Consider the following 14139-nt stretch of genomic DNA (forward strand, 5'->3'; position numbering starts at 1 on the left):
TTTGTTTTGTTTTGAGTTATATTATATTATGAATTATGAATTTGAAATATGAATTATGATATGATGGTCATAGGCATTGTAATTTTGTTAGGATGGATCGTAATTGTGTGAGATGTACATTAATCATCCCCTTCGGGTATGCCCAAAGTATAAATTGTATAAACTTTTGGCTTTATTTTATAAAATTTCTCCTAAGGTTGTATTCCCTTTAACCAAAAATAAAAGAATAAAGTAGCAGCTTTGATACATGAATATTAAATACATACAAAATTACAATACAATTAGAGTTACAATACAATGTAGTTAATAAAACTCTAGACATGACTTTTAGGTCATGTAAAATACTCCAAAATAATAACAAGTTAAAAAAATTGAAGACATGCACAACAAATGTGATGTATGTAAAATTATCTTACTTGGAAATTCAAAAACCGTAAGCAAAAGGCATAAATGAAGGCAAACAACACACAAAAACCAACTAAAATTGCAGAAACCTGACCCATGTAATCTAATCTAAAACCGTAGTGATCTTCGATATACGCATTCATCGGCGGATCATATGACATCCCAGGCACTTTTATCGGGTCGTCAATATCATGATATTGCGAAACGATGAACCCATACACACTCCATGCTACAGGACATATCCAATAGTACCATACCCACCATTTTGGAATTCTCTGAAAGTTAAAAAAAAAAAAAAATGTATCATTCATTTTGCTCGAATGGTAAAAAAAATTGTAATGAAGTTTTCCCTGTTCAGGTTATTTGGGAAGGACAGGTATTTGTAACTCTCATGTACACGGTTGATCCAGAACAGTCCGTGTTCTCAGGCCACCCAAAGATTTAAACCTGCAACCTTTCGCATGGAGTTCGGGGCCCAAACACTGAGCTATTTTGGGATGGTTACAAAATGTATGATGACATAAAGGAATATAACAAAATGTACGATGACTTACAGGTCTAGGGATGAAATATCCAGAAAAGAAATTGAAGAGCCCGTAGAATAAAACTGCTAATACGGCTGCAACTTGATCGTTTGGTGTGACAGAAACAGTCATTAATCCGTAGTATGTAAAATAGAGAAACGAGAAGAAGTTGATGAAAAAGAACCAAAGAAATTTGGTTGCTGTCCATTCGAATGACACCATCGAATACACTATGAAACTGTAATATGTTGCTTCGAAAAATACATATGGTATCTCTACAATCACCTGAATGAATCATAAATCCACATTTTGTTATAAAGTATTTTTGTTTATATTTATAATCATGTATGTGATATTGTGATCTAATATATAGTTAGAGTATTACCTGTGCTAAGGCGTATGGTAATGTAGAGTACATTCCTGCTGCTCTTTCTCGATAGAAAACGGTTCTTTCTGACGCTACTACAGGTTGCGCTGTCTGACAATTATTCATGCCAACAAAGAACACTCCAGCATATAACGCCCCGACGATTGTGCTTAAATTGTTGCTGCTCTCCCTGAGAAATTTAATCGAATTAAGAATTAGAAAAAACTGTTTTATGATTTTTTATAAAAAGATAGAAAAGGAAAAGTGTATTAGAGTGACCTTTTTTCGCCGATCTTTTGAAATGTTAGTCCAACCATTAGTGCTGCAGCCAACGTGAAGATGTTTCGGACAAGGTTATAATCGGGATTTCGCCAGTAACTCCACCACATTTTCCATACACAAGACTTGAATTGTCCCCAAAAAGATTGAGAATATTGTGTTCCAAAATGAAGATCCACTGCATTTGGAGGTGGTTTGCTTAACTCCATCACTAAATCCATGTTCCTTCTGTTTTCCATAAACATTAAATTACAATTTGTAAATTGTAATAGCTTTGTGTTACTTCATAATCATCTAAAGATAGAAACTTACTTATTTAAGGCTGATGATTTGAAGTGCTCAACAAAATCAATACCAAGTCGACGTTCTACAACGCTTGAGCTGACTTCTAACATCCATGTTGCCGGATTGTACTTTTCTGGAATTTTTGGAATTCCTGGAATACTCTGCTTGTACGATAAACAGTTCATTGTTATTGTTATCTTAGTATTGCATCAAATGTAAGCCTGGTAAACGGGTCGGGTTGGGTGGAGACCCAAATTTGGGTCAAAACGGGTCATGGGTCGAACGGGTCTCAAAATTCGAATGGGTCGGGTCCAAACGGGTTGGGTCGGGTAGAGAACCATTTTTCCTTATAAAAATTTTTCTAAATAAAAACTCAATTTAAAAAAAAAAAAATTTGTTTTAAAATAATTATTACTTTTGTTTGTTTTTATTTTTTTTTATACTTTTTAATTTTTTAATTTAAAATTTTTCTAATTTTCTAAGTTTTTTTATTTTTTCATTATTTTTAGTTTTTTAAAAAAATTTCGTATAATGGTTGGAAATGGGTTTCGAGTTTCAACGGGTCTAGATGGACCTTCTAACATATTGAAGGACTAAAGATGGCTCCATATTGAACCCATTCCCTTTGCTTTCTCGAGACCCAATGGACCCAAATGGTTGATCTAATGGAACCAATTTTTAATTTATGGGTCTTGATTGCTAGGTATAATCAAATGATATAATCTGTATAACATGAACGTAAAATATATACCTCAAAATACTCTATAATGGTTTTTGAATTCCTGCCTAACGGTCCTGCATAAATCATTTGACCACCTCGTTTCATTAACAACAACTCATCAAACGATTCGAAGATATCAATGCTAGGTTGATGAATGGTGCAAACAACTGTTCTTCCTGTGTCAACCGTGTTTCTCACGGTTCTCATTACAATGGCTGCCGCTCTTGCATCAAGCCCAGAAGTCGGTTCATCCATGAAAATTATGGAAGGATTAGCAACAAGCTCGACTGCAATTGTTAGCCGTTTTCTTTGTTCTGTTGACAAACCGCTAACTCCTGGTAGTCCCACTATTGCATCTCGGAGGCTGTCTAGTTCAACAAGCTCCATCACTTCTCGTACAAAAATCTAAACGGTTTAAAAAATAATAAATTAGCAAGTCATATTTAGAAAACGCAATCTCATACAACCTTTACTTTGGCTTAGACTGCGTTTGATAAAACTGAATGATTAATGTCGTAATCGATTTCGTACCATTTTATAGGTTTTAAAAAAGAATAATTTAGCACTTCATATTTAGAAAACGCAATCTCAAACCAGTGGCTGGTCTAGGAATCATAGTCACGGGTGTCACTAGTTAAAAGCTCAAAAACTCTACACTATCAAATGGTGTCACACAAAAAATTTACACTATTCAGTGGTGTCACTAGTTAAAAGACCAAAAATTTTCCACTAGATTGCGTATTTCACTGGTAGCCCGTGCTACCACCAGTATTAAAGTAAATGCGCCCCTGTCTCAAACACCTTTTACTTATATTGTGTTTGATAAAACTGAATAATTAATGTCCTAACGAATTTCGTACTGCTTTAGGCTTTTTTAAAAAATTAGCACATCATTTTTAGAAAACGCAATCTCAATCAACGTTTACTTAGGCCGTGTTTAATAAAACTGAATGATTAATGTTATAATCAATTTCGTACCTTTTTCTCTTCATCACCGACTTCTTTCGGGAGGCGAAGGAAAGCAGAGTAAATCAAAGATTCGTAAACAGTAATACTCGAAGAGTGGATATCGTTTTGCTCACAATATCCAGAAATTCTAGCGAACGTTTCTTGTACTTTCGGGAAGCCCGATATTCTTATATCTCCTTCAATGTACCCACTCGTTTTTCGTCCTGCTAAAACATCCAACAATGTCGTCTTACCAGCTCCACTTACTCCCATCAATGAAGTTAAAACTCCTGGTCTAAAAGCACCGGTAACTTCACAAAGTAACTGCAACCGATTCTCTGTCACTCCATGTTCTCTCATTTCCTGTTTATCAATAACTGTTAGTTTTTAAGACGAGATTTACAGTGACGCTAAGGTATTAAGTTATGATGAAAAGATATTTACGTTGGGCATATCAACATAATAGTTTATGTTCTCGAATGACATGGACATCGGAGTAAACGGTAGAATCATTCCTCGCTTGCGAACGTTAGCATCGGAAGAGTCAGATTGACTTCTTACCGGTTGCATTTCCGTATTTCCTTCTACAAAAGTCACGAAACGCGTTAATAGAAGTAATAATCAAGTGTGTATGTATTGAGATTTCGAATTCTTATAAACATTTTTCGCTTACTCAAATTACTCCCATCGATGGCAAGTACAGATTGGAGACTTGTCTCTTTTATGAATGCAACTTTTTTGTGTCTTGGTTCCTGTTTGGTATCTTCGTCAGCTTCCGTCGTATTGGTTGCTTCTTTGGAGATGATTGCTTGTGGCTTTTCAAGGGCTGATTTGGTCGTATAATATGATAGTTAGTTTATCGCTTAATTACTTTAAATCTTTTAGTATACTTATATTTATAGCATTTAAAGGAACAACGAAACTTACGATCTAGATACATGAGAGCGAAAGTGAAGAGGATGTTAAAGAGTATTCCAAAACCTACAAGAGATGCAACACCAATCCAGAACCAACGTTCTTGAGTTGGCATTTTCATGTTTTCTAGTATCGCTGTGCCCAATCTAGTTGCGTTATTTGAACTCTGTTACCATGAAAACATACATAATGAATTATATTCATTTTGTGACGATTTTATGATTTTTATGCTAAAATGGCAAACGGGTCAGGTTGAGTCTTTTTGGTTAATGGTTGATACGGTTTTGGGTCAAAACGAGGTCATGTGTCAAACGGGTCAGATTTTTAATCGGTCCAAATGGGTTGGCTCTTAATGAGTTGGGTCAGGTCGGGTTTGGGAAGACCCGTTTTTTCAAAAAAAATTAGTCAATCTTTTTTCAACTTTGCATATGAGTTTTCAATTTCGCGTCTTAATTTTCAGTTTCGCGTTTCTATTTTTCATTTCAGTTTCGCGTTTCAGTTTTCTATTTTTCATAAAATGTGAAACTGAACCAAAGAGTCAATGGCTTGGCGGTATCGAGGTCACCCTTACAACCTTGAGGTTGAGGGTTCGAGTCGACGGGTGTGTGAGTTTGCCTTTCAAAAAAAAAAAAATGTGAAACTGAAAAATGCAACGTAAAATGTGACCCTGATATGTGAAACTTAAAAATTGAAACACAAAACTTAAAACTAAAACGCTAATTTGAAAACTAAAACTCTAAATTGAAGACTGAATAGGTTTTATAGAAAACCATTTGACCTATTTTCAAGACTTTGGGTTTGGTTTGCTTGGTATAGCTAAAATCAGTAGTTTACCATTTTGTTCATCCACCTAGGTGCAAGGAACTCATTTACTGCAAAGGCGTTGAAGGCATATGACAATGGTGATACCCAATAAACCCACTGAACTGCTCCAGGAAGATGCGTTCTTGGAAGGAAGAAACCTCCAAAAAGAACTATCGTGAAAAGCGCAAGGGTCCCACCTGTGTTTGCAATGTTCATCGTTCTACAAATTCCGGCAACAAACCTAAAATATGCGCCTCCCACATTCTGGGTTATAAAAACCAACAGAAAGTGCTTCAAGAACCTATACATGATGTAAAAATTGCATCTTTTGTAAGTAATTAAACATAGAAACTTATTCAGGTCACGGGTTCGAATCCAGCCACGAACTTAATATCAGCTGCAGGGGGCCAATGTGCCCGTTCGTAATAGGAGTTCAACGGTTATCACAAAAAAAAAAAAAAAAAAAAAAAAAATACGTGTTTGAGATATAAAAATTGACCTGTTAAGAACGTTAAATTTTTCAGTACATATAAAAACATAATGCTAATTAATATTTACATTTATCATTACATATAGCAAAACATGTTAATCATTATTTTCTAGATCTCTCAATCAAAATTTTATCATTATATACAGGAAACAAGTTATTATTGTTTTCGAGATATCTTAATCAGAATGACTTTTGAGCAGGGGTAATTTGTGTTAAAAGAAGGGAAAAAAATCTTTTTGTGTAGGTAAGTTATCTATCACCTACTTGTACTATAATGATAGGATAACAAGTATATATAAAAAGTTTTTAAATTTTGGCCCTTTCAACATTTTGGCCTCTATTCGATCACCTACTTTGCACACCCTCTAAGACCAGGGTCAAATGTAGCACAAAACATGTGGGTTCGAAGGACCACATTAAAATGGATTTTTTTTTTTACATACTAGCACTTAAATTGTATGGGACGCCACTGTCTAAGACGTCTCATGAGATTAATGTGACGGTAAAATATGTTACCTGCTAAGTTCAGGGGCAAGACCAACGCCATAGTAAACTATGACCATCCAAACAGTACTCTCGACGACACTTATCGGTACACGGAGTAAGAATGTTGGAAGCGTGTAAGCCCACGGTGGATGGAACAAAAGGTCTCGTTGCTTGAAAACTACCGGAAGCCTTAATATAGTAAGCGAAATTTCAGCTAGTCCGTTAAACATATTTAACAGTGCACTGAACACAATTACTCCGATATAGATTAAACCGTCTTGTTCGTTTCTGTGATGCATTTTAGACCTAAAAAACACGGTCATTGTAGTACAAGATAAAATGATGAACTGTACTGTCTTGAAAATGTAAATGAAACTGTTTCTTTTTATCAGTAGCCATTCTTTACTACAAGAGGCCTTTAGCAGCTCCCTTTTGGAGACCAAATATTCTTTGAAGACTAAAGCTGCTTTGTGGTTTTGGTCTTTGTCATAAGGGATCGAAAGCTCGTTTTTTAATTTCTCACCGACATGGAACCGTTTGAATCTCTGAACAAACTCGCTAACTGGGATGTATCTGTACGGTTTGTTTTTATCCACCCAATATTGCTCTTGATCTTTTCGTGACGTAACCTTTTAAAAAGATAAATAATTACTTCATTCGTCCCAAAATTACTGTCTCAGTTTGACTTTTGAAGTCTTTCTTATTCAACTTTAACTTTAAATATTTTTGTTTGTGTTATATAATATATGATGAAAATTATAACAATTAAAACACGTTTAAAACCTAGTATATTCATGTAAGTTTCATCAAGTACTGTATAACACAAAAAAAAAAAAAAAATTAAAGTCAAAGTTGTTAAAAAAAACTCCAAAAAGTAGTAAATTTTGAAAGTATGCAATTGAATGGTAGTTAATTTGTTTATTTGTACCTCTTGCAAGAAATCAGAAGTGCCTTTTCTTTCAGGACACTTAAATCCACAACACTCGAAAAACTCAAGCACGTTATCTCGTGGTCCTTGATACACAATCTGGCCCTCCGATAGTAATATGATGTCATCGAAAAGGTCAAACGTCTCTGGTGCAGGTTGTAATAGCGACATTAAGATTGTTGATTCAGTATGGTGTACGATTTGTTGCAGGCACTTTACTATTTGAAACGTCGTTGAACTGTCGAGCCCCGTTGATATCTCGTCCATAAACAACGTTTTTGCTGGCCCCACAAGCATCTCCCCTGTTTAGTTTCGTTAACAATGCGAATTTTTTTTATAAGTTAGTTCAAAGATCAACATCCTGCATTTTCGTTACCGCTACAAACATATATCTAAGAAAATATGTAGATAACCTGTGGTTAATCGCTTCTTTTGTCCACCGGAGATTCCTTGTCGCATTGCATCACCAACTAGGGTGTCCCGACACAAATCCAAACCCAAAATCTGTTTTCACACACCAAAATATAACAGTTTCAAGTTTTAGAAACACGAACCTAAAAAAAATTAGGATTTTGCTAACGACAGCTCTTAAAATTGTCGTTAACACGTTTAAACACTTTTACAATCAACTAACCGCCACCAGAAATTTAATAACCAACTGTTGCTTACAAGTGTTTTAAGCGTGTTAACGGCAACCTTAAGGGATGTCGTTAGCAAAATTCATAAGGTTATAACGACATTAGTTAAAAGCTGAAAATTTATATCTTACTCTAAGAGTATAGTAAGTAATTAAACTGCTAGCATCTCCTTCTATTGCAGTTCCCTTCATAAAAAGATCAACTTCAGCTTCTGGGTGGATCCCTAATTGCTTCTCTCTTCTTGCAAGCTCCTCCAACATTTCTATATTTCATCCGAACGTACATTTTAGTGACATAAGCAATGACACACAAGAAATTTAAGGTTTATTACAACGCTAAAGTATTGAATTCAAATTACCTAATCTCGATCCAATGCCTTGGCATCTTGCAGAGAAATTTAAGGTTTCCTTAACGGTCATCTCTCCAGCATGAACATCGTTCTGACTAATGTAGGACGATGTCCTTCTTGGTACAAATTCATTTAACTTATGACCGTTGTAAGTAATTTCTCCTTTAACCTGTTTAACTTACATGTTAGTCACCTCGATATACATACATGTTATCAAACACTATATTGGGCATTTTTGCATTCATTCAGATTTTTTTTTTTTTTTTTTCAAATACAACTTATATTAAAAAGTTTGTGACTGACCTTTAAGCTTGAGTCAAGTTTATCAGCTAGAGCCAACAAAAGTGTTGTCTTCCCAGAAGATGGTGGACCCAACAGAAGTGCCATTCTGTAACATTACAAAAAATAAAAACTTTAAAAATATTTTTTATTTTTTATTTTCTTTGGATGTTAATGTGTTAAACTTTCCTAATGTGAGATCTCCGAACAATGAATGTACCTTGAAGGTTTTATGATACCAGATACATCATTAAGAATAGTGAGTGTAGCCTTCTTAGACAAACTTATTCCAACAACACTCAAAAGTGATTCAACATAATTTCGCGTAGCGTTTAGTAACGATGGAAGCGCCCTATCACCAACGTAACACTCTGCTTCTATCGTCAAATTTTGAAACCGAACTTCTACTGTTGGAAGAATAATTCCAACCCTGAAACACAAATCAAGTATCTCCTCTTCAACTTAAATTAAAAGATAAAATGTTCTGTAATCTTTATGGTGGATTTATCAAAGATTGTGGTGCAAATATGGCCTAATCAGATGCATATTGCTAAAAGTACATATAAAGAAAAAAAAAAGGTAAAGAAACGTAAAAGGTTGAAAGTTTTCCCTGTTCGGGCTACCCAGGAGGGCGACTAATCTAATCACATACTCTTATGTATACTGCCCAATAGGATTACTTCCTTGCTGTTTTCAACCCATACCTGGTCACCACTATGCATTCGTCATAGACAGGATTCGAACATGAGACCTCTTGCAAGGAACTCATGACTCAAATCACTGGGCTATCTTGTGATGGTAAAAGGAGTTAAAAAGCGTACCTATCAACGCGTTCCCTAAACTTTTTCAAGAACTTTCCATTATCTTCTTCAGCATCTTTAAAGATCTTGTCAATGAACACTTGCTGAGCTTTTGCATCGAGCTCTCGTACATCCAACAACATCTTATTATCATCTGATGTTTCGGTTGGATAATAAGATTTAAAGATAGTTGTTCTTAATCGGTTGTACGTTGGTAGTTTCTCCAATGCAGCCCATCGTAAGGCCTCTTCGTCTTCCAAAGAGTGATGATTGTGACGTGAAAATTGGTTCGTACGTGAAAGAGGACTCGTCCTTGAAAGCGGGCTGGTTCGTCCAAGTGGACTGTTCCAACTAAACGAGTAACTGTTACCGATCGAAAACACATCTTCAGCAACTTTACTAAAATTTCTACCTATGCTCTTGATGAAGTTTTCTTCCTCCATCACTCTTTGAATCTTAATTTTTAGTAATCCATTTTTTTTTCTGTTTTTTTTTTTTTTTTTTTGAATAGAAGTTGTAAGATGATTCCCACTAGCAAGGGGCTAGAGGCATAGTAACAAATATACTAACGTTTGCATTGTCATGAACTCAAGTTATATAAAGAATTATTTATATATTTATTACTATTTTTTTCGTGGTCCATATAATTAAGGAGTAGTTTACCGGCTTCTTTTGTACTATTTCGAGTTTGTTTATGGCCCATTATCAATATTCTACATTAGTCGTGGTTTTAACTTTATTCAAGTAGTTAACTTTATATAATCATTTGAACAGAAGCCCATTACGAACCTAGATGTATTTTTTTTTTAATTATCATAACATTTTTTTTTTATTATAATCTAGATATTCGGTCCGCTTTGTGAACCGACTAATATCGAAGCAAACACATACACTAATTTGCAGGTAGCCTGAAATCGTCATTGTGACCTCCGTAGCTACAAAGGAGTATATACGTATACGTATACATCTTACTATCTATTAAATCTCTAATTTGATAAGTGATATTACAAATCTGATTAAGTGATATTATTATATAAAAAGACTCTTATGTGATAATTATTTGATGGTAATTAAGTGATGATTATTTAATGAAAATAAGAAAATTATTTAAAAATATAACAAATATATAAAAATAAATACTGTATATTGTACAACGAATATGAATGAATGAATCCTTTATATTATTGTCAATTATCTTCCTTAAAAATATCTTAAATCATCATAGATCATTGTTATATTCAATTTAAAATATATGATATATAGTGGTCTCCGGGCTCGATTCTCTCCGAAATACAATCCCAAAGTTTTTCCTGGATATCTACAAGAACACGTAAAAAGATATTAATCGAATGGCATCAATGGCTCATAAATCCTTCCTTCTTTGTTGCAGGCTCTCCACAACGTGTCGGGATTGGCTAATCTTATAACAACACCTTCGGGTATCCCTCAGATTCCATTTCTTCTACTGAGGGTCTGATTAATCGGGCTAGTGTTGTTGCCTTTGTTGGCGCTTGATCGTCACTGGTATCCTCTCTAGTCCGGCTTGTTTCTTTCAAGTTCTTATTCCCTCTTTAGTTTTTTTGGTTTTTGTTGGGTCCCGTAAATATTCTAGCCTACTTTTTGTAGTTCCGTTCCATCATTGTATAGATATGTATAGGGCCATGTAACTACATTTTATTAATGAAATATTTTCTTGCTTTTCAAAAAAAAAAAAATGATATATAGTGGTATTTTTTACATAATTTTATACGAGTAACTATGAGAGTTGGACTGTAAAAAGAAAAACCAGTGATGAAATCATACACCACAAAATAAGGAAATGATATCGCAAAATTAATTCTCATAAATACTTCACCGTAAATAATATGAATTTTCATAATAATAGTTCTAATTTTTTTTTTAAAGTCAGTCGTTTTATGTGATAATGATATAATATTTGATATTGTATTACCACAAATAATGTAAACCACAAGTAACTAATACAAATCTCATGATAATTGTAATTAACTTATTACTTATGTTATCGTCATTATTTTAAAATTATACGGAGTATCTTATTACAGGGCCTCCAAGCGCGGATGTGTGTTTATGGGAAGGGAGATGATACTCACACACCATGAATTGATCCATACACACCAACTTACTATTATACCCTTAATTTACAATTATGGAGGTTCAACTCCCTAGATAAACTTAGGGTTATAACTGTGAATTTTGTACTAAAAAGTGTGGATGGATCAATTTTGGTTGTGTGAGTATCACCTCCCTTATGGGAATGTGTCTATTGTTAGCTACATAGATTGTTTCTAAGTTGATTAGTAAAAATCATATTTTTGGTGTTTTAGAGTCAAAGAGTGGGAGATTAAATATGTTTGATTTTTAAAGTTAAATAGAGGATCTAAATTTTTTTTATTTAGATAATATTGATATAAAAGTTAATAGAAATGTATAGAGTTTATGCATCATAATTTTGAACATGAGTGTATGATGATCCAAATGTACTTATTTTAGAGATAATCATTTAGGTTTGATATCTTATATTAAAGTTGTTTTTTATTTACTTTGAACAAGTTTACTTAATGTTTTAGTTAAATCGAGACTTATGTGAAGTGTTATTTATCAACTTTTCTAATTGTTTTGTATATTTTTTTGAACCATCCGATGTGTTAACGGGTCATAAAACTATAAGACTCGAGAACAAACTATTATAATGATAACATACTAACGTATGTGTTTCATAATACACGTGTTTGTTTAATAATATTTGAATCGTAATATATCATTCATCAATTTTCTTTAACAGACCCGTAGTTTCACGGTGCTTTCAACTAAGTATATACATATAATTCTATTCTATAGTTTGATACTTTGATGCTTACAGTAAACTTTGCTGAATCATTTTCAAACAATAAATTAGCTTAAATAAACGTCAATATATGCGGAGTATTTGTTTGTCGTGAGCATTTTAGTGAATCGAATCCGACAGTTATACTTCTGTCATGTTTATAATATTTAAGGTTAAAGATTATTATATTATTCGTAACATCAATCAGGTAGTAATAATATCGCTATCTTTATTGACTCGTCAGAATGTTTTTTTATATTAATTAACGATTAAACTAACAATAATATTCTACAAGTTTGTAACGACCCGACTTTTTCGACTTGCTTTTGTGCTTTGTGCTTTCTGCGAAACTGCGTATTTGTGCGTACTGAGTTATATTATGCTCTGGGAACTTCCTACATGTTGATTACTTTCGTTTATATGTTAAAACGTATCATTAAGTACGTAGGATACTTAACTTAACCCCCCGGAAGCCTTTATGACCGTTAGTGTTACTTGACGTTTTTAACGAACTGCGTACTGCGTACACGTTTAACTTTTGTCGTAATCGGAATATTATGACTACGAAATACTAATTGTTAATTTATAATAACGATTACTTGGGCTTTTGGATGTTTAATTACGCTTAATAATTTACTAGAACACACTAGTTAGTCTTGTTGGACTTTCTACATTGTTGGACCTTAGCCCACCCTACACTAGCTAGTGGACTATTTAATTAGCCCAATTATAAATGACTAGTGACCCATTAATAAGTAAGACAAATGCCCATTTATTAGAGGGAACATACTAGCATTTTTGTCAAGTATTATCCCTAATGTTGCATGGGATCCTAACATAAGCACCAACTTTAGACAACCATTAACCAAAAAGCAAAAATGTGTCCCCCTTGTCCCCCATGTAAACCCACGGCCACCACCACCCACCCTCACCCTCACCACCTATAAATACAAGTCTTATTCCATCCATTTTGCACTTGCTCTCATTTGCATTTTACACACACTTACTCTCTAGTTCTTTCTCTAGTCTTTCTCTCTCTAAAAAGTGTAAGTATTTGATTTTTCTTCTTCTTATTCTTTTCTCTTTCACGAGTTCATCATCATCATCATGTGTCTAGCTTTTTAGCTTTTGATCTTGATTACATCTTGTAGATTTAAACATAGATTTGAATCCTTCAAGAACATGGGAGATTCAAGCTTTCTAGCTTTGAATCTTCACCTATTTTGTAGATCTAAATCTTTTAGCTTTAATCTTGTTATTTTGTTATAAAGATTCAAACTTGTGTTTGTAATCTTCATGTAACTTAAAGATCTAAGCTTTATGCTTTAAGATCTTCAAGAACAACCAAGATTCAAGCTTTCTAGCTTTGAATCTTCATATCTTTTGTTGGATCTAAGTTTTCTAACTTATGATCTCATTACATTGTTATAAAGATCAAAACTTGTGTTTGTGGTCTTCATGTAACTTAAAGATCCAAGCTTTATGCTTCAAGATCTTCAAGAACACCAAAGATTCGAGCTTTCTAGCTTTGTAATCTTATAACTTGTGTGAAAAGGATCCAAGCTCTCTAGCTTAGGGTTTCATCACTTTATTTGATTAAGATTGTGTTCATACTTGTTTGATTGAAGTAAAGTTTGAAGCTGTAGTTGTAAATAGAATTTGTATTTGTGTTAAGACTAAGGATATGATGTAACCTTGGTTCATCATCCATCTAAGACTCTTAAATGAGTTGTGTTCTTACTTGGTCTTAATATTTTGTGTGTTGATGGTTGAATCTTGGTCAAGGTGATGCTAACCCATCAAAGAGTTGTACACTTGAAGCTTACAAGCATCAAGGATGAGAACCGTGATGAGCATCAAGCACCAAGAACCCCACCGGAGCACTTGTTTACTGTTTTTAGGGATCTGATCAGATTCCTGGACTTCTGGAAAATTGATTTTCAGTTAGTTCGTTTTGAGTAGATGACTTTTCGTTTAGGCCTCGTCTTTATCCGATATACGGTTTAGGATTTATAGCCCTCCGAAAGTCACTACGCCTTTGTAACGTTGTGCTGAAATTTCTGACCTACTCGCACT

The 14139-nt window shown here is 33.9% G+C and overlaps 1 protein-coding gene across 1 annotated transcript; it reads right to left on the reverse strand.

Moving 5' to 3' along the window:
- Window positions 1–407: 407 nt before the first annotated feature.
- LOC139867117 (ABC transporter G family member 35-like) lies at window positions 408–9661 on the reverse strand. Its single transcript, XM_071855448.1, has 19 exons — window positions 9240–9661; window positions 8639–8848; window positions 8443–8527; window positions 8149–8308; window positions 7922–8052; window positions 7566–7656; window positions 7153–7454; window positions 6255–6853; window positions 5279–5549; window positions 4457–4610; window positions 4203–4355; window positions 3974–4110; window positions 3560–3892; window positions 2612–2986; window positions 1888–2021; window positions 1576–1803; window positions 1315–1486; window positions 960–1214; window positions 408–680 (listed from the first exon to the last, which is right to left on the reverse strand). The coding sequence occupies exons 1-19, from the start codon at window positions 9659–9661 to the stop codon at window positions 408–410; spliced, it is 4485 nt and encodes a 1494-aa protein (XP_071711549.1).
- Between the last annotated feature and the right edge of the window lie 4478 nt (window positions 9662–14139).

Source organism: Rutidosis leptorrhynchoides, chromosome 9, assembly GCF_046630445.1.
Source record: "Rutidosis leptorrhynchoides isolate AG116_Rl617_1_P2 chromosome 9, CSIRO_AGI_Rlap_v1, whole genome shotgun sequence".
NCBI lineage: Eukaryota > Viridiplantae > Streptophyta > Magnoliopsida > Asterales > Asteraceae > Rutidosis > Rutidosis leptorrhynchoides.

Bases quoted from the DNA above. Each gene is read 5' to 3' on its own strand.
- LOC139867117 (XM_071855448.1), bottom strand. From the start codon at position 9,661: ATGGAGGAAGAAAACTTCATCAAGAGCATAGGTAGAAATTTTAGTAAA. The intron at 6,854-7,152 runs GTACAAATAAAC...TCTTTTTAAAAG, and splicing joins CTTCTGATTTCTTGCAAGAG to GTTACGTCACGAAAAGATCA. The intron at 4,356-4,456 runs GTAAGTTTCGTT...CGACCAAATCAG, and splicing joins CGCTCTCATGTATCTAGATC to CCCTTGAAAAGCCACAAGCA.